This window comes from Carlito syrichta, unplaced genomic scaffold, assembly GCF_000164805.1.
Source record: "Carlito syrichta isolate Samal-C Ts95f unplaced genomic scaffold, Tarsius_syrichta-2.0.1 Scaffold153723, whole genome shotgun sequence".
Classification (NCBI taxonomy): Eukaryota; Metazoa; Chordata; class Mammalia; order Primates; family Tarsiidae; genus Carlito; species Carlito syrichta.
In genome coordinates, this window is record NW_007097819.1 from 211,997 (window position 1) to 233,035 (window position 21,039).

Consider the following 21,039-nt stretch of genomic DNA (forward strand, 5'->3'; position numbering starts at 1 on the left):
CTGTCCCTTATCTAACTGTAGGTTTTGCTGAAAGAGTTTAGAAAGTTTTGTTTCAGATTTACATTAGTATTTTCCTCTGCATCATGTCTCTATTAAATAATGGTTATTTATCACTTAAATTTCACAAGCATTTTCAATTATTCTCCTTTTATATTTAACTGTATGTATTTCAAGATTCATTGTTTATTGCTGTTTTCTCTCTTTTACCTCATCTTGAATTTGGAGGTATCTCTTTTGATTCATTGGCTGTTTAGAGTTTTTTCTTAAGTACTTACCACATATGGAATCCATGGGTAATTTTTTTCTCTGAATCTTAAACCTAACAGATAAATGATGTCACTTATGGGTGGACATTTGATTGTCCACATAGGGCTTGTATTAGTCAGCTCAGGCTGCTATAACAAAATACAATAGGCTGAGTGGCTCATAAGCAAACAAAATTTATTTCTCACAGTTTTGGAGGCTGGGAAGTCCAATATCAAGGCACTGACAGATTCAGTGTCAGTGTCTATTCCTCATAGACAGCCATCTTATCACTCTAACCTCACATGGTGGACGTTGTAAACAAAACTGAGTCTCTTTTATAAGGGCACTAATCCTGCTCATGAAAGCTCCCTCCATGACCTTGCTACTTCCTGAAAGCTTAACCTCCAAATACTATCAACTTGGGGTGAGGATTTCAACATTTGAATTTTAGAGGGACACAATCATTCAGATCAGCTCTCTGCTGCTGTCCCCTCGGCTTGTATTTTGTGCAGAAGATAGAGGTGACTATGCCAGATCTCTCCTTCAGGATTGAAGCAGAGCCTGGGGTTTTGCTCATCTTTTCTAGACCATGATACATTCATTAGTCAAACTGGGGTGAGGGATGAAGATAGCTGAGGAGTCATCTTTCTATCCTCATGGTTTTAAATACCCCCTTTGATGATATTTTAATATTATCAGCAGGAGTCATAAAGAACTTAAATTGTGTGGGTGTAAGATGTGATTCTAAACTTTAAATGAGACTCTAGAGGCCTCCAGCTGCTCATTACCTACAGTCCATATATCAGTCTCTTCACCTCTAATGCATTTGACAAAGTTGGACTAGGCTTTGATTTGATTTTTATGTGTCCCTCATGAACAGTCACTTTTCTGTCTGCTTCCAGCACCAATTAGAAAGGTAATAAGTGACTTTACAAAACACCACGGAGGCAAGTGAAAATGGAGAAAATCAGTATTATTGGTTCTCATTAAATAAAAGAGTAAAGGTTATTAGAAGCAATTGACACAGGAAAACCCAAGGGACTAAGGTGATGAAAAGTCATGGTATAGCATAGCACATAATACATTTTGGTAGCATAAATTTCACTATTGTAGTTCAGCTTGAATGAAAAAACATGTGTTTGTGTTTAACTTGTCCATGAAAACATATTCCTTCTGTGTATCATTATAATATACTATATTTTATATAATATGACATTCATTAGTTGCTGTTTTTGTGGATGTTATTTCTTTCTTCATAGTGATGACATGTTGCAAAAAAACCCAAATACATTCTTAATGTATGCTATTTTCCCAAACATACTCATTTGCTTAGTAATTATTGGTTCAATTGCTTTATAAATAAATTCTCTTGATTCTAAAAAAATTTAAATGCATACTTGTATTTTATTGCTACTAGGTTTGATACCAATATTCAAGAACATTTTGACAAAATTGTACTTCAATATTATATGTTCTGTTAATACCTTTAAAAATATGGTTTTCTTTATTTACAGGTCACTTGAAAAACTAAATGTTGATGGGACTGAACTGAGTTTTTTTCCACATGGAATTCTGAAGCTTAACTTGACAAGAATTCAGTTTGAGAATAATTTCACTCATCCCTGTTTTTGGAAAGAAAATTCTTTAAATAATCCACAACAACTTACTCAAATTATTTCTTTGTTTATTGTCAGAAATAATCTACATAATCTTTATGATGATGTCCCGGTGGAAGTTCAAAAGTTACTAAAGTGGTAAGCAAATGCTGAAGTCCTTTTAACCAAAGCACATTTTTGAGCATTTAAAATTTAAAATGTTCTACATTACAGGCCCAGATGACAGTTTTACTAATGCACGTACACACACACACACACACACACACACACACACACACACACTCTCTCTCTCTCACACACACACACACACACACACACACACACACACACACACACACACAAAACCCTACAAACAGAACATACACAGATTCTTCAAATTCCTCCTTCCAGCTCTTCGAGTATAATAATGTAGACTAAATTCACCCTATTTTAAAATATTCTTAGCCAGGTATGGTGGCTCACATTTTTGGGGGCCGAGGCGAAAGGGTTGCCTGAGCCCAGGAGCTCGAGATCAGCCTGGGCAACATGGTGAGACCTTATCTCTACCATAAAACAAACACAATAATTAGTTGGATGTGGTGGCGTACTCCTGTAGTCTCAGCTACTTGGAAGGCTGAGGTGGAAAGATCTCCTGGGCCTAGCAGGTTGAGGCTGTTGTAGCCATGATTTTGCTACTGCACTCCAGTTTGGGTGACAGAGTGAGACTGATTCAAATAATAATAATGATGATGAAAATAATATATTGTAAAATATTTATTAATTAAATCCAGTGTGAAAATGTGAGTTGCTGATGGATGGCTAGCAAGATCTATGGCTGTTGTGTCAATCTTTTCTATAAATTACTAAGTACATAGCAGTGGGTTCTTCCCCAAAAATTGTTTAGTTTCAGGCACACTATGCAGGAAATGTTTTACTCCACTCTGACATAGAGACCATAAGCATGGAGCAACTTTTCTCCCTCAGGTATTAATGACTAGTGTTGGAATCATTGCCTAATCTCAGGACTAGGGTTCTTAAACTCCACATTCTCACAGTCCACTTAGGCTTATATCATATTTCCTTCAGATGATATAAGTCATTGTCCCTGAAATACTGACTACCAGTGTTTAGGTTTATGAACAAATATTTACTGTATGCCTAAATATAATGGTTTCCCAGGAATATATGAATTACCAATATTGACTCAACAAGAGGCAGAAAACCTGAATAGACTAGTAACCATCGGAAAAACTTCAAAAAGTTGTTAAAAATCTACTAATAAAAAAGGAACCGGGTCCAGAAGTTTTTTTATTTCAATGTATTGAGATGTCAGTGTTTGTGATTGCACATGAGAAAGTAAGAAAAATCTTAAGGGGCAAAGAAATTTGTAAAGAATTAAACCCCAATTAGTGAGTGGTAAACCATATGGGACCATAAGATTTGGATTCACCACAGGGTAGGGAAGCTGAGATTTCTAAATTAAATTAGACCCCAAAAGAGGCTAAATGGTCCCAGAGCAGTGAACTCTCTCCCAACAGAACAAATATTTTTGAGGAAAAAAAAAAATCTTCAATGAACACTATAAAGATCCTAGAAAATTAAGATGAATGTTATCTTAACAATTTAAAGAAATATCCAAATGCATGAGGAAACAAGACACCAAGAATAAAAGTCAGCAAAACAATCAACAGATACTAATCTTCAAGTACCTAAGACGTTAGTATTATTTATGGAAATGGCATTCTTTAGGTGTTTGAAGAGATAAAATATAATTTTAAAAATAGTTAAAGAATAATATATTATCAAATATGACCAGGAAAATATGAAAAAGAAATTTTAATTGAAATAAAATCCTAGAAATAAAAAAATGCAATGGTTAAAATTAACTTGATGCATGAGTTACACAGCAGATTATATAACATGAAGAGAAGTCTGAAGAAATTATAGTGAATATGCAGACAGAAGGCACAGAGATTTGGAGAAAGAAGAACAAGATATAACATACACTTAGAGATTCAGAAAGTGAGAACAGAGAGAAGGGAGGGAGTCATTGTTCAATGAGATAATGACTTCACATTTTCAGAAGTAATGAAAGAAGTGAATTTACAGACATTGAAAGCTCTATGAAAGCTAAGTAAAATACCTTCTAGTGAAACTGAATACCAAAGACAATGATAAGGACCTAAAATCAGTCAGAAAACAATCACTTACAAAAAACAACAAATCAACTACCAGTAACAATGGAACAATGACTGAAAAAATATTATTTTGCTCACAAAACTAATTTTTGAGAATAAGAGAAAAAATGAGAAAACAAAAAAGAGGATTTACTCCCAACTGGGTTTTACTAAAAGAAGTTGAAAGGATGTGCATCATAAGAAAGGAAAATGGCTCGATATGTAAGAAGGAATGGTGAGAAAAGAAATTGGAAAATATGCAGGCAAACAAACATGATTTCTATGAAATAATAATAGCAATGTCTATGCTATGGGGTTAAAAACATATAACTAAAACCAGAATCAAACAGTTAGAAATGTAATTTTTAAAAGATACTTTTTATTATAGGAAGAAAAAACACCTAATGTACCTAGGAATATATCAAGTGAAATATTCCAAGATATTTATGGAGAAGAAAGTTAAAGCTTTATACAAAAGCAAAGAAGACTGAATTAAATGGGGGAAATACACATATTCAAGGACAAGAATGTATATGTCAGTTATCTCCCAGATAAAGCTACACATTCAATGCAATTCTGATGAAAATCTCAATAGAATTTTCTGAGGAACTTTAAGCTGATTCTAAAATGTATATGGAAAAGCAGAGACTTCAAAATAGCCAAGACAAACTCAAGAAAGAAGCCTAACATAAAGGACCTGCCCACCTGACATCAAGACTTACTATAAAGTTAGGGAAAGTAATACAGGTTGTATTGGGGCAAGTAAAGACAAATCAGCCATCAGAAGAGAAAACAGCCCAGTTATGACGTTCCCATGCATATGGGAAAACTTGATATTTCACAAAATAGCATGTGGATCAGTAGGGAAGGGATAGACTTTTCAATATGTGATATTGAGTCATTTGGTCATCCACAAGGAAACATAATAGAATTAGATTCCTGCCATGTCACCATCATATACAAAAATAATTTCCACTTGAATTAAAGATTTAAATATGAAAGGCAAAACTTTAAAGATTTTGCAAGCAAGTATGGGAAACTATCTGTATGTAGGGGAAAACATCTTTAATAAAACACAAAAAATATAAACAGTAAAGCAAAGTTTCTCAACCTTGAGAAAAGAGTAATATTTCCATAAATATAAGACACCATCAATGAAATGAAAAGACAAGCCATCAGCTGGAAGAAGATATTGTAATGCTTATAATAGTTGAAAAATATATATTTAGTAGTACCTTCTTATCCATAAGGAATACATTCCAAGAACCCCAGTGGATGCCTGAAATTATGGATAGTACCAAATCTATATTGTATTTTTTCTATATATGTATACCTATGATAAATTTTAATTTATAAATTAGGTACAGTAAAGGATTAACAATAATAACTAATAATAATATAGAACAGGGCTGGGCATGGAGGCTCACACCTATAATCCCAGCACTTTGGGAGGCTGAGGTGGAAGACCTGCCTGAGCCCTCAGGTTCGAGACCAGCCTGGACAACTTGGCAAGACCACATCTCTACAAAAAATCAAAAAATTAGCTAGGCATAGTGGCACTTGCCTGTAGTTCCGGCTACCCAAAGTGCAAGAGTAGTGATGCTGACATATTGTTATAACTGATCTATTTTATTGTTAGATGTTTGACCAAGTGCAGTGGTTCATGCCCCAAAATCAAAAAATTAGCTGGGCATGGTGGCGTGTACATGTAGTCCCAGCTACTCAGGAGGCTGAAGCAGGAGAATCACTTGAGCCTAAAAGTTTGAGGCTGTGGTGAGCTGTGATCATGCCACTGCACTCCAGCCTGGCTCAAAAGAAAAAAAAAGATGAAATATTTGTTACTGATCTTCTAATGAAAATCAGTCATCCTTGTCCCTCACCCGTTACTCCCAGAGTCATCCAGTGTTACTTATTGCCAAACAATATCATATAGCAGTTATCTTCTGGTGTTTGCCTCCAGATTTTTCAATTGTGGTAAAATACAAGTAACAAAATTTACCATCAACTGTTTAGTTCTGTCAAGTACATTCACATTGTTGTACAACCAATCTCCAGAAGTCTTTTCCGCTTGCAAAACGTGAACTTTATACTCATGAAACAATTCTCCATTTCCTCAGCCTCTGGCAACCAGTTTTCTACTTTCTGTATGAATTTGACTACTTTAGACACCTTGTAGACTCATATAATAGCATGATGTCCTCAAGGTACGTCTATGTTGTAGCATGTGTCAACATTTTCTTCCTCTTTAAAGCTGAATACTATTTCATTGTATGTGTATACCACATTTTGTTTATTCATTCTTCTATCAGTGAACATTCGGTTACTTCCACCTTTTGGCTACTATGAATAATGCCACTATGAACAGGGGTGTACAAGTATCTCTTGGAGAACTTGCCTTCCATTTTGAGGGTTATATACCCATAAGTGGAATTGATGGATTATAGTTTTAATTTTTTGAGGAACTGGTGTACTGTTTTCCACAATGGCTCCCCCATTTTACACTCCTGCCAGCAATACACGTAAGGGTTCCAATTTATCTGTTCTCTCACAAACATTTTTTTTCTGGTATTATTTTTGGTGTGTGTAATTAAGAAAAATTATATTAGCCATCCTAATGGGTGTGGCATGATATCCCACTATGGTTTTGATTTGCATTTCCCTAGTGGTTAGTCGTATTGAATATCTTTTCCTGTGCTTGTTGGATATTTACATATCTTCTTTGTAGAAATGCGTATATAAATCTATTTTAAAATTTGATTGTTTCTGGTTTTTGTTGTTGAGTTATAGAAATTATTTATATATTCTGGATGTTAATTCCTTATCTGATATCTGTTTTGCAAATATTTTCTCCCATTCTGCTGGTTGTCTTTTCACATTTTTTCTTTTTTTTTTCTTTTGAGTAGGAATGTCACTCTGTTACTCAGGCTGGAGTGCAGTGGCATGCTCACGGCCACCGCAGCCTCAACCTGCTGGGCTTAGGTGATTTCTACCTCAGCCTTCCAAGTAGTTGGAACCACAGGTGTGCAGCACCACAACCAGCTAGTTTTTTGATTTATTGTAGAGACGAGGTCTTGCCAAGTTGCCCTGGTTTCACGCAATCCTCTCGCCTCAGCCTTCCAAAGTGCTGGGATTACAGGTGTGAGCCACTGCACTAGACTTTTTTACTGTTGATAGTGTCCTTTCATACATAAAGGTTTTACATTTTGATGAAGTACTCTTTATCTATGTTTTCTCTGCTTTTGGTGTCATACACAATAAATCATTGCCAAATTCAGTCATGACGTTTTCTCCTATGTTCTAGGAATTTTATAGTTTTAACTTCTACATTTTAGCTGTTGATCCATTGAGAGTTAACTTTTGTATATGGCGTAAGGCTAGGATCCAACACTACCCTTTATATGTGGATATCCACAACATCATTTGTTGAAGAATCTGTACTTTCCCCCATTGAATGGTCTTGGTTCCCTTGCCAAAAATCATTTTATCATATATTGAATGCTTATTTCTGAATTGCCTCCATATTTTTAGGTGGCATTTTTAAACCATTCTTGGATTCATTATAGTTATCTCTGAACTCCCTCTAAGCAAACTATATGTTTTGGACTCTTCTCAACCATCATAGATACTTGTTGCCTTTCTCAAACCACCTAATATAGTTCTAAATAGCCTGTTTAAATTTCAAGTTCCATATCCTTCACATTACTGGTACTGCTTAGCCCTCTTTCTTTTGTGCTTTATTTTTCTCCATAGCATTTATCACTATCTTGTTATATATTTTATCTAATTATTGTGTTTAATATCTAGCTTTCCCTCTAGAATGAAATTTCATGAAGACAAACATACTTGTTTTGTTCATCAATATTTTTCCAACACCTACAGCAGTTCTTAACACATAATAAATACTTAATGCTTTTTCTTTTTTTTTAAATTTTCAAATTGTGGGGTACAATTCAGAGTTGGTTATACAAACATTCATCGTGCAGGTACCCCTGTTGATGAGGTGTGCCCCCCAGTCAGATTTCGACTACTGTCATTCCCATGTCCCCACCCCCCCACCACAGTTTCCAACTACTGTCAAACCTTTTCTTATAGTGTTACAGTAGTTGTTCATGGTTCACTTATGAGTAGGAACATGTGATTTTTTTTTTTTTTGAGTTGGAATCTCACTCTGTCTCCTAGGCTGGAGTGCAGTGGCACTCTTATGGCCACTGCAGCCTCTGCCTGCTGGGCTTAGGCGATTCTTCCGCCTCAACCTTCCAAGTAGCTGGAACCACAGATACGTGCCATCATGCCCAGCTAATTTTTATTTATTTATTGTAGAGATGTGGTCTCGCCAAGTGGCTCAAACTGGTCTTGAACCCTTGGGCTCAAGCAATCCTCTCACCTCGGCCTTCCAAAATGCTGGGATTACAGGCTTGAGCCATCGTACCTGAACTTAGATACTTAATACTTCTTAAGTGAAATAATTGTATAAGATTAAATCAATTCTTTTTTACATTATTTTAAAATCAAAATATGCACACAGTTAAGGTACACAATATACAACGGGTATATTTCCTATTGTATAATTTTGTTTTTTCTAGAGAAGGTAATTGATCTTCATTATCTTACTTTGTTTTCTGTGTCATTTATTGTGTCCTCAAACATATCTATGGAATGATTTAAATTCTTATTACTATGAGTATATCAGATAAACAATCAATTACATTAATTTTTTTTTACAGTATCTATCCTGTAGCCCTATGTCTTCCTGCTGAAATCTAACCAGGTTGCTCTCTACCGCTGCTGTGCCACTGTTATTCCAAGACTTCCCTTCACCACCATCTTGGAATTTCCTTTACCATCTCTTACACTGGATACTCTATTCTTTGTTTACCTCCTCATTTTGGTGAAGCTTGTCCTTCAGGATCTTCCTGCAAAAACATGTATGAAAGTAAGATTTTGAGACCATGCATGTTTGGTCAGTCAGACTTAATTGATAACTTGGCTTGGTATGGAGCTCTGTGTTCAATCATTTTCTTCAGGATTGTAAAGTCATAGTCTTCTTTGGTTTTCCGTTTGAGACCCATAGTGTTCTTATTCCTTATCTTCAATGTAACCTATATCTTTTCTTTGGAAGCTTTTTGGGTCTTCTCTTTTTTTCCTTTGTTCTATATTTTCATGATGTGCTTTTTTGAGAATCTTTTTTTAAAATCTGGTGCTGGGCCTCTGATGGATTCTTTCTATCTGGGAACTCATATATTTCAATTCTGAAAAAGTTACTTATAATGTCACTTCAGTAATACTGTCTTACAATTTTTTTGCTAACTTTTTGTTTTTTTAGTTGGAGTCTTACTCTGTCACCCCAGCTAGAGTGCAGGATCACGATCATGGCTACTGTAATCCCGACCTGCTGGGCTCTGGCCATCCTTCCACTTCAGCCTTCCAAGTAGCTGGGACTACAGGCATGTGCCACCATGCCTGGCTAATATTTCGATTTATTGTAGAGAAAGACTCAGGCAGTCCTCTTGCCTCAGCCTCTCAAAGTGCTGAGATTATAGATGTGAGCCCCTGTGCTGGCTTCCTCTGCTTTTTCATTCTGAAACTATAATTGCCAATATAGAACCTTCTGGATTTTTCCTCTGATTTCTTGACTTCTTTCTTCTTTCTTTTTGTTCACCTCTTTTTACTTTTCATTGTTTTTTTTAAAAAATTCTGTTTAAATGTTGTAGCATGTGTCAACATTTTCTTCCTCTTTAAAGCTGAATACTATTTCATTGTATGTGTATACCACATTTTGTTTAGTCATTCTTCTATCAATGAACATTTGGTTGCTTCTACCTTTTGGCTACTATGAATAATGCCACTATGCACAGCTGTAAAATACTGTAATTGTTATGGAGAGTACTCCTTTTTCTGTTTCATGAATGCAGTAACTTTTCAAATCTCTCCTATTGATTGTAATTTTTAAAAAATTTTATTCCACTCCCTGTCCTGACTCTGTTCTCTTAGAGTTCTGTCTGCTCTGTTTTTTTATAGCTTTATCTTTTCTTTTTTAAAAAATTAGTAGTAAAAATATTATAACATAAAATGAGCCCTTTTAATTATTTTTAAGTGTACTGTTTAATGACATTAAGTACATTCACACTGTTGTATAATCATAACCACCATCTATCTCAGGAACATTTTTATCTTCTCAAACTGAAACTCTATACCCATTTGACAATAATTCCCCATACTTCTCTTTCATCAGCCCCTGGAAACCACCATTTTACTTCCTCTCTCTAAATTTGACTTTTTTGGGTAATTCACATTTATGGAATCATACAATATTTATTCTTTTGTGTCTGGCTTATTTCACTTAGCATAATATCTTCAAGTTGTATCCATGTTGTGACATGAGTTAGAATTTTCTTCCTTTTCAAAACGGAATAATATTACACTGTATTTCTGTTTATCCAGGCATGTGTTGATGGACACTGGGTTGCTTCCAACTTTTGGTTATTGTAAGCAATGCTAGCATGAACATGGGTGTACAACTATCTCTTTGAGCCCCTGCTTTCAATTCTTTTGGGTATATAGCCAGAAGTGGAATTGCTAGATCATATGATAATTTTATTTTTAATTTTTTTTGAACGCTATGCTGTTTCCCATGGCAGCTGCACCATTTTATATTCCCACCAGCAAGGCAAAAGGGTTCCAATTCTTCACATTCTCTCCCACACTTGTTATTTATTTATTTGTTTTTGGCAGTAGCCCTTCCAGTGGGTATGAGATGATATCCCACTGTACTTATGATTTGCATGCCCTTACTGATTAGTGATGTTGAGTTTCTTATGTGCTTGTTGGCCATTTGCATATCTTCTTTACAGAAATGTTTATTTGAATCTTGTCCATTTTTAAACTTGGTTATTTGTGGTTTTTGTTGTTTCTTTATACATTTAGGATATTAATTCTCTAATATATGTTTTGTAAATGTTTTCTCCCATTTTGGTGGCTGCATTTCATACTATTGATAGTATCCTTTAATGCATAAAAGTTTTACATTTTACTGAAGTACAATTTATCTGGTTTTTTTTCTGTTTCCTGTGATTTTGGTATCATATCTAAAAAATAAAAACTTTTCCCTGTTTTCTTCTAGGAGTTTTATAGTTTTAGCTCTTATGTTTAGGCTGTTGATCCATTTGGAGTTAGTTTTTGCATATAGTATAAGGTAAGGTTAAGTTAATACTATTCTTTTTTTTTTGAGTTGGAGTCTCACACCGTCGCTCAGACTGGAGTGCAGTAGCTGCTCCCAGGCCACTGCAGCCTTGACCTGCTGGGCTCCGGAGATCCTGCCGCCTCAGCCTTCCGAGTAGCTGGAATTACAGGCATGCACTACCACGCCCGGCTGATTTTTTGATTTATTGTAAAGATGAGGTCTCGCCAAGTTGCCCAGGTGGGTCTCGAACCTGTGGGCTCAGGCAATCCACTCACCTCAGCCTCCCAAAGGTGCGGGATTACAGGCTGAGCCACCGAGCCCGGCTAATACCATTCTTTTGCATATAGATGGACATCCAGCTTTCCCATCACTGTGTGTTGATAAAACTGTCCTTTCCCCATTAAATGGTCTTGGCACCCCTGTCAAAGCCATTTGACTATATATACTAGAGTTTATTTCTGGACTATGTATAGATAGATGGATAGATAGATGATAGATCTGTCTTTCTTTAATGGAGATCTTTTTCAAGTGTCTAGTAATCCTTAAAAGTTTAGTGTTTTTTTTTTGTATTTCTTTGTGGTTGTTTTGGGGAGGGTTTAGGGTCTCTGTCACATAGGTCGGAGGACAGTGGCACAATGACAGCTTACCGTAGCCTCCACCGCCTGGACTCAGGTGATCCTTCTACCTCAGTCTCAAGAAGTCATAACAAAGTGTACCTGAGGTTGTTGGTTACAGTTTGGTTTTGTATATTTTAGGATATCTTGAAGTGGAGGGAATGGGGTTTATAGGTCATAGGTGGATTCAAAGATTTTCTGATATGCAATTGGCTGAAAGAATTAAGCTGTGTCTAAAGACTTGACAAGACATGCTTGAGTTACTATAAGGTGGGAGAGTTGTAGAGGCCAAATCTTGTTATGCAGATGAAGCCTTACAGGTACCAGACTTGAGAGAAAATAGATGGTAAATGTTTCTTTTCAGACCTGAATGTATCGGACTCTTATTTAATCTCCCTCAGAACCAGGAAAGGCCTAGAAAGGGAAGGGCTGGCTACATTAATGGAGATTCTTGACAGATGCATATTTTCCCAAAAGATGACTTTGCAAGGCCAATTCAAAATCTGTGAAATAAATATATTTTGGGGTAAAATATTTTTATTTCCTCCAGGGTCTGCTATTTTGTCATGTGATGCCACCCTAGAGTCAGGTTGAAATTTGCTATCTTATTGTCACGAAGAGTCTGGTTCTTGTCAGTGCTATTGTCTCTGTGTTAATGTTAATGCTAACATGTTAACATGTTAATGTTGTGCCTAAACTCCAAAAGGGAACAGGTATATAGCAAGCAATATCTGATCTCCTTTCCCTTCATGGCCAGGAACTCAGTTTTTCATATTTCTCTGAGGTCCCCTTGGCCAAGAGCGGGTTCATTCAGTAGAGCATTTTCCTGAGTTCTTTGAGATGTTCTAGCAAAATATCAAATCTGGGGAGTGGTAGAGTCATGGAAATCTCCAATTTGTCAAGGTAGGCAGAAGTGTAGGAACCTGGGCACCCAATGCTAGAAACTGATGTCTGAAGTGAAGGCAGTCATATGTGATTGAGCACTTAACCTCTCAAGTCTGATACTAACTCTGGGTAGATGGTGTCAAAACTTGATTGAATTGTAGGACACCCAGTTACTGTCCACAGAGAATTGAAAAATTGATTGGAGTTATAAAAAACTCTGACAAATATGTAGCATTATTTTTTACGTTTTAAACTTCATATAAATATATAAATATCAGCCGGGCTTGGTGGCTCAGCCTGTAATCCCAGCGCTTTGGGAGGATGAGGTGAGTGGATTGCCTGAGCCCGAGGGTTCGAGACCCAGCTGGGCAACTTGGCGAGATATCATTTCTACAATAAATCAAAACTTAGCTGGGCGTGGTAGCACGCGCCTCTAGTTCCAGCTACTTGGAAGGCTAAGGCAGAAGGATCGCCGGAGCCCATCAGATTGAGGCTGCAGTGGCCAGGCGCGTGCCACTGCGCTCGTCCTGGGTGACAGAGTGAGACTCCAACTCAAAAAATATATATATAAATATCATACCATATGTATGTCTGCAACTCATTTTTTATGCTCAACATTATTGTTTTAGTTTTTTTTAGTCAGAATCTTACTCTGATGCCCATGCTGGAGTGCAGTGGCATGCTCATGACCACCACAGCTTCGACCTACTGGGCTCAGGTGATCCTTCCACCTCAGCCTTCCAAGTAGCTGGAACCACAGGCATGTGCTATAATGCCTGGCTAGTTTTTTTTATTTATTGTAGAGACAAGGTCTTGCCAAGTTGTCAGGTTGTTCTCGTACCCCTGGGCTCAGGCAATCCTCTTGCCTCCACCTCCAAAAGTGCTGAGATTACAGGTGTGAGCCACCATGCCTGGCCAGATTTTTCAATATTGATTTCCATAGCTCTAGTTTATTTAACTTCTGGTTAGGTTTCTTTGAAATGAAGATTTCGTAATCTGTTTATCATTCTTCTTGCTGATGGACATTTGGGTGGTTTCCAATATTTCATTATTATGGAGAAGTCTGCAATGAACATTTAAAAACATTTCATTATGCAAATGTGCAAGTTTCTCTAGGTCATAGAGTGTGTCCAGTTTCAATTTATGTAAAAGTTACTCTCTAAAATGATTATACAAACTTGTAGTCCACCAAGAAAATCTGAGGTGATTCTCATCCTCACCAAGCTTTGTTTTATCAGATCTTTACATTTTGCTCATCCAATGATTTTGAAATGGCATTTCTTTGCTATTTATTGATATTTTATAGTCCCTGATTGCTAGTTATATTGAGAAGCTTTACCAATGTTCTCTTGATATTCACTTTTATTCTCCTGTGAATAATCGTATTGATAAAAGATGCCAAACTCTGTTAAATATTTAAGAAGTTTTATTCTGAGCCAAATGTGAGTGACCTAGGCCTGTGGCACTGTCTCAAGAGATCTTGAGAATGTGTGCTCATGATGTTTGAATTGCAGCTTGGTTATATATATCTTAGGAAAACAGAAGTTAGGAAAACCATAAGTTAGTACTTGTGAGGTTTACACTGGTTTAGCCTAGGAAGGTAGGACATCTCCAGGCAAGGCTTGCAGGTCACAGGTCAGTCACAGGTGGATTCAAAGGTTTGCTCTGCCTAAGAAATGTTGAAATCAGTGAAGGAAGTGCCACTGTTGAGATAAGGGGCACTGAGAGGAATTTTGTTGATATGTAGATGAAGTCTCATAGGTGGCAGCTCTGAAAGAGAAGAGAGTAAATGTCTACCTTCTCTGTGGATCCCTGAGAAAGGGAATCTCTACAGATGTAAATATCCCCAAGAGGTAGCTTTGCAGGGTCATAGCATTTTTTTATTTTTTGTCAGAGTCTAACTCTGCTGCCTAGGCTGGAGTGCAGTGACACCATCATGGCTCACTGTAGCTTCAACCTCCTAGGCTCAGGTGATCCTTCTGTTTACGCCTCCTGAGTAACTGGGACTACAGCTGAGTAACCATATCTGGTTAATTTTTTTTTTTTGTAGAGATGAAGTCCATATTGCCCATGCTGGTCTCAAACTTGTGGCCTCAAATTATCCTCTACCCTCAGCCTCCCAAAGTGCTGGGATTACAGGCATGAGCCACCAATCCTGACCAGTCATAAAATATTTTTGATTTCCTTCTTTATCTGTTATGTGATGGTATCCCAGAGTCAGGTTGGAAAGTAACCCGTTTAATATAGGGTTAATAAAAACCCATCTTTCCAGGCTTCTTAATTAGGAATTTGGTAAGAGAGGAGAAAAAGACAGAGTCTGTTCATGTGCTAATGCTAATATATTAATGGGTTTATATATTTTTTTAACTGATTTGTAACCATTCAAAAAATACATTATAGACTCTAGTCCTATACTGGATTATTATAGTCCCTTGATTTTTAAAGTTGCATATTTATTTTAAATCATAAAAATAATACATATTTATTATTAAAATTTGGGAAAATAAACAATCGCATTATAAAGAAATTAAAAATTTCCCGTGATTACATTTCTCAAAAATAATAACTCTTTTCAACTTGATATCTATCCTCAGAGTGTTTTCTTACTATAGATATATACTTTTGTGTTTCAAAAAGCTAGAATTGTATTGTATGTATGTCTGCTTTGTTGTTGAGCTCTTTTAACATTTAATTTTTCTCTTGATGGTAAGTGCCTCATCTAGATGATAAGCTCAGTAAAGATAAAGGCTGTATTTTATGTTATTCTGATTCTTGTGTAGCATCAAGCACAGTGTCTTCACTTTAATAGAAATGTATTAAATACTGATTTGGTGTTTCCCCCATTTCAGCACATCCAGATGTGAATGGTGTCATGGTCCCAAGTTTGGTGAAGGTTTTCATATCATCCGATCCTATGATATTTTTGGAGCATCACAGCTTCCTGTTATGTTTCATGTCTGTTCTTCTTCTTGCTATAGAGAAATAAAGGAAAGCAGTTTTATTTTAGATGGTAGTCCTGATAAAAGAATATCTCTAAAGTTGGAGTTGACAAAAGAATGATAGTACAATTATTTATCATTCCTATTGTAAAAGCCAATAAAGTTTATATATCTTTATAGTTATTAATCTCTTTGAGAGTACAGGCTTTGTATGAAAGGCATAAGTGTCTTCTCATATGAATTCTCTTTGTTACTCTAGCTCTTTATGAATGTTTGTGATTATTAGGAAATTGTTGCAGAATAATTACTCAAGAAGGATTAGTGAAGCCTTTAGATTTGAATATAGATCTAGAATATTTCTTCAGCACCTGTTTATTATCAAAAACAAAATCTTAGAATTCTTTGCCAAATAGATTGTATCTTACCACTGGTCTTTTCATGCACCCACATGAAGCAGCAAGAGAGCATTAGAAAGTCATCAGCGGGGTCTGTGCTGCATGCGACTTCAAAGTCATGCATTCTAGTAATCAATATTTGTGCATTTCTGAGGAAATCTGTCCAGTGCCTACCATCTCAATTATGTATTGTTTGAAGAAATAAAAGATTAATTTCAGCCCCAGTTTTAGTTGTTTGAATTCATTTCCCAGGTTCTTAGAGCTGGCACAATCTCTAATAGTTTCCTTGAACTTCATGTCATAAAACTGAGATACTAGTCATTAGCCTGATTCTATAGAGTAGCACCAGCATCTACCAAGGCCTACAGTGGTAGTCTGAGAAGAAAATAGAGAACTTACAAAATTATATTGTAAAGCAGAATATGCATACAGTAAAACTGTGGCTTTAAGAATTAATATTTGGTAAGAGGAAGGTAAAAGAACATTTTAAACACAATTTTAGAATAGCACAGAATTGTTATGCATTGACGGTTTTTTATGTGCAGCTAACTTAAATCTAAAATATCACTGCTTATTAAACTTAATGATATAAAATGATCAACATTTATACAGCTACTTTATCATTAGAAAATGTCAGAAAATACACATTACATCATTATCATTTAAATTAAAGATAAAATAAATCAGGCACAGTGATGTTGATGTCAGTAAATTGGTAAGCTTACGTGCTTTTTCTGAAACTCTGTTTCATTTGAAGCAGAAGCAGGCAAACTTTGTTTGAGACATGTATACTGTATACTCCAGCACACTAATAAAATTATTTATAATAGAATTAACTTATAGATCACACATGTAATACAGAATATTTATAGTGTGATAATAAATTCATTAAAATATAATCTGTTCATAATTTAAAAACTAGATAAAAACAAGATTAACTCTTAGTGGCATATAGCTTATTAATACTCATCTTTATTTCTGAAATATTTATTGGGGGAAGAAATATGTTTATGTATTCAAAACTTGTTGTGTTTTTGTTTAACTGGGTGGTGTCACATGAAAAAGTAAATAACAAATAATAATTTTCAGGGGAAATAACAATATATGAGAGACTTTTCAATAACAGATATACCTAGACTTTGGCCAAATATGAAATGTACTTAGACTCCCATCATGGTTAGTATAAATCTTGAGTCTGAGTTGTAATAGACCTTCCAAAAAAAAAAGTAACTTGTGTATTTTTTAATATGAGTCAAGTCATACTTACCATAGAAATATTAGAAAATATGGCTAAATCTAAAAAGAAAACATAAATCATCTTTGTAATACTACCACCTAATGAAAGCCAGAGATAATCATTTTGGCATGCATATGTGCATATAGGGACATTTATATACTGTATTACTCTTTTTTGAAAAACGAGATTATCTGCCTCACACCATATCAAAAATTAATTCAGACCTTTAAGTCTACTGCTAAAAATGTAAACATAAAGAAATAAATAGGATCTTTTAAAAAAATCATAAGGTGGAAGGTTTTTTTAAAGCAGGAAATGAAACCTGAAAGAAAAGATGAGCAGATTTACTTTGTAAAAAATGTTTTAAATGTCTGAATAGCCAAAATCACCACAAATAAAGACAAACAACACTTTGGGGAAAATATCTGTAATATATATGACCACCAAAGAGCAAGGCTATTAACCAAGGAATCTTGATTGCAAATGACAGAAATCCACTAGAAATAGTTGAAGCAACAAAAATAAATATACTGGTTTATGCACAGCTGATTCAGGAGCTAGAATTGTGTCATCCAGGTATTCTCTATTTTTCTGTCTATCTAGCTCACTCTATCATCTATCTGTCTATCTATCTATCTATCTATCTATCTATCTATCTATCTATCTATCTATCTATCTAGTTTTCTTTAAGCTTGCTTCAAACCCAGGTAACAAGAATAGCAACTGATAATTACAAGTTCACATAAAGAATCTCAGAAACCTCAGAGAAAAGTGCACTATCTATCTGAATTGTTACTGTAAAATTTATTAGGGACTTTTTCACTTTATTTTTATTACTTATTATTTTTTAAAGTAGAGACGGGGATCTTAGTATGTTGTTCAGGCTGGTCTCAAACTCCTGGCCTCAAGCAATCCTCTCACCTCAGCCTCCCAAAGTGCTGAGATTACAGGAATGAGCCACTGTGCCCAGCCTTTTTTGCACTTTCTATTCTGTTTTATTAACTTGTCTATTTGATGTTAATACCACACTGTTTTAATTATTTTAACTAAAACTACATCTCCATATATCTGATTTATCAAGTTCCAATTTATTGCTATCTTTATGCCAAACTTTTTAGCTATTCTTGTATCTTTGTTTTTATACAAAAATTGTCATAATCTTTAAAATTATTTTGTTTTATTTCCCTTTCCCCCACCAAATAAACTGTCTTATATTTTGGTTAGAATTCCTTTAGTTTGCAGTGAACTCATATCCATACAATATAGAGTCTCCCACCCAGGAACATACTGTATAGCTTTACTTATATAATAATATTGATAATAAGAATTCAGTCATTGGAGAATTCACTTCTGTATGAGCCAATATTCTTTATGATAAAACAATATGGTCTACAGTTTTTGGTCTGCATCTTATTTGAGAGTTACAATTATGAATATAATTGCTTATGCACTTAGGCAAAAAGTATAATCTTCAAGCCCAGAGTTTTGCTCAATACAGTTCCATGGAACATTCTGTCTTGCTCTAAAAAACTGGATGTTACTGTGGTTAAAAAAAAACAAAAACAAAAACAAAAAAAAAAGGTAAGGATGGCAGGGCAGGGCGTTCTGAGCCCCATTTGCTAGGGATTGCCATGTTGTGCTTGGAAACAAAGAAGAAAGGATTATATAAGATCCCATGTACCTCGCAATGGATATTAAACATCCCCTGGGTAGCAGGCACTCAGAATTAGTTTGTTGGTAGCACTCTTTGACCATAACCAGCCCATTGAGGGAGTGCTTTATTTTCATATACTTGACTTCATGCAGCCTGAGCCTCTGTCTTGATGATCTGACTTCTCGAAACTATCTTTCCAACCATGGTCCATGAGTGACAATTTGAAGATATTACATGGTGTCACTGCCAAAGATGGAAGGGATTGGGAATGGGGAAGGGATCAATCAAGGCAGCCCAGGCTGTGCTGCAACAATGGGGCTTCAAGGTGGTACTACCCAAGGGGCTTCACTTCCTGTGGACTTTGGCAGTTGGGTGCTGAGGCCCTGCTCACTTACTCAGAAAGGTCAAATGAGAGTCCCCTTCTGTAGTGGCAAATATGCCCTCTCCAGGCCAACCACCTCCTTTCCTAATGCTCAGTCCCTTCCAAAGTTTTCTCTCTTTCCACTTCTCAGCAGGGTGCGGTGACACCTAGTAAAGGGTTACATATATATGTGAAATTCTTCTTGCAAGTGGATAAATCAGCCTGGGAAACTGCAATGGGGTAGGGAGCTAAGGAGTTGGTAGTTGAATCTTTCCCCTCCCAGAACCCAGACTCAGGGTCTTCACTTACGATAAGGTAAAGATAAGTAGAGGTCAAGTGACTTGCCCAAGACTTCTCAGCTCATCACAGGAACAAAAAGGTACCTGGTGCAGGAGTTGGCACTGAGTAGGGGCTCAGAAAAAAAAAATAGGTCTTATTTTTAATGTCAGAACTCATGTCTGCTCAGGCCCAGCTTAGTTCTCTCTTTTTCTATACTGTGATGTCTGCTTTTGAGGTTCTTATGATTTGTTTTTAAAAAGAGATTTCAAATATGTATTTCTCCAGTTCCTTTATTTTAAAATTATAAACACAATGACATTTCCACATGATTGAGGATCTCTGATTTATTCATTTGTTGTTTTCATTACGTTTAGGGAAGGGAAGGATGTAGAGACTAATGACAAAAATTGATTGTTTTTTTCTATTTTCTCCAAGTTGTGCTTGACTAAGCACTCCTAATCTCTAAATAGGATTTCTTTGGCTAACAAGCAATGCAAATGTTCCAAATACAATTAATCTCATGCCAACTCATGTTGACCTCCTAACCACTCTTTTCTAATATGTTGGGAAGTCCTGCTTTTCACTAATAAAAAATGTGTGTTTGATTAAAAAATGGTTGTTGAAGCCATATGTATAGTGGGGCCAAAGGACTCAGATTGTCCCTTTGCTCCACAGCTCTAAGGAGACCTGAAGATTAGTTGTTTTGTTGTGGAAGAAGGACAATAAATAATAATCATATTAACTATTACTTGTCTAAAACTTTCAAACTAGTGTTTCCTGAAGATCACATTTTTTCAAGCTTAGTTCAATTCATTAATAACTTATTGAGCATCTACTAGATGCCTGGCACCAGACTAGACCCTTTGGATAAAGTGTAATGTGGAATTTATATTACGAAGTTGTGCCCAGCACACTTTGGAATCACAGTAAAGCAGCACAGAGCCAACTCTGGAGGTTTAAGGAAGATTTCCTGAGGGTGCATTAGTCAAACCATGTGAACAGAGTTACTAGTGTAAAATGCACAGCAGAGAATTATGGGAGATAAGACTAGAGAAATAAACAGGGCCAGGGTCATAAGGCTCTCACATGCCAGGCTAAGGATGGTTATTAGCTATTAAAGAACCATTTAGGAGATTAAATGGGCAGGTTAGATGTTGAGTACGAGGGAGTGAGGGAAGTCTGGAAGATGATTCATTTGATTTGTATATTATGGGAGGAAGAAATATGAAAAACAAAAAAGTCCGACTTCACTCATCAGTTCACCAAGCTTATAACTTTGTAAAAGAAAAAAACAGTTTTATAAGATTGATGTTGTGAAACAGTCTGTTGGTTTTAACTCATATGCTTTTATCTTCTAGCATAAAGTAGAGTTCAGGCCACTTTATACAAATGTGACTTATAAAAAAATCCAGATTTTTCCAACAAAATAAGGAGTATCATTCCCTTTATACAAAATTATTTGTTTTAGAAAATAAAT

The 21,039-nt window shown here is 35.8% G+C and overlaps 1 protein-coding gene across 1 annotated transcript in view; it reads left to right on the forward strand.

Moving 5' to 3' along the window:
• The window catches only part of LRRC63 (leucine rich repeat containing 63), an 87,785-nt gene extending 72,028 nt beyond the window's left edge, over nucleotides 1-15,757 (forward strand). The window contains exons 11-12 of the mRNA XM_008050818.1: nucleotides 1,761-2,000; nucleotides 15,547-15,757. Coding sequence (XP_008049009.1) covers nucleotides 1,761-2,000; nucleotides 15,547-15,757 — 451 coding nt within the window. The remainder of the gene's footprint in view (nucleotides 1-1,760; nucleotides 2,001-15,546) is intronic.
• Nucleotides 15,758-21,039: the final 5,282 nt, after the last annotated feature.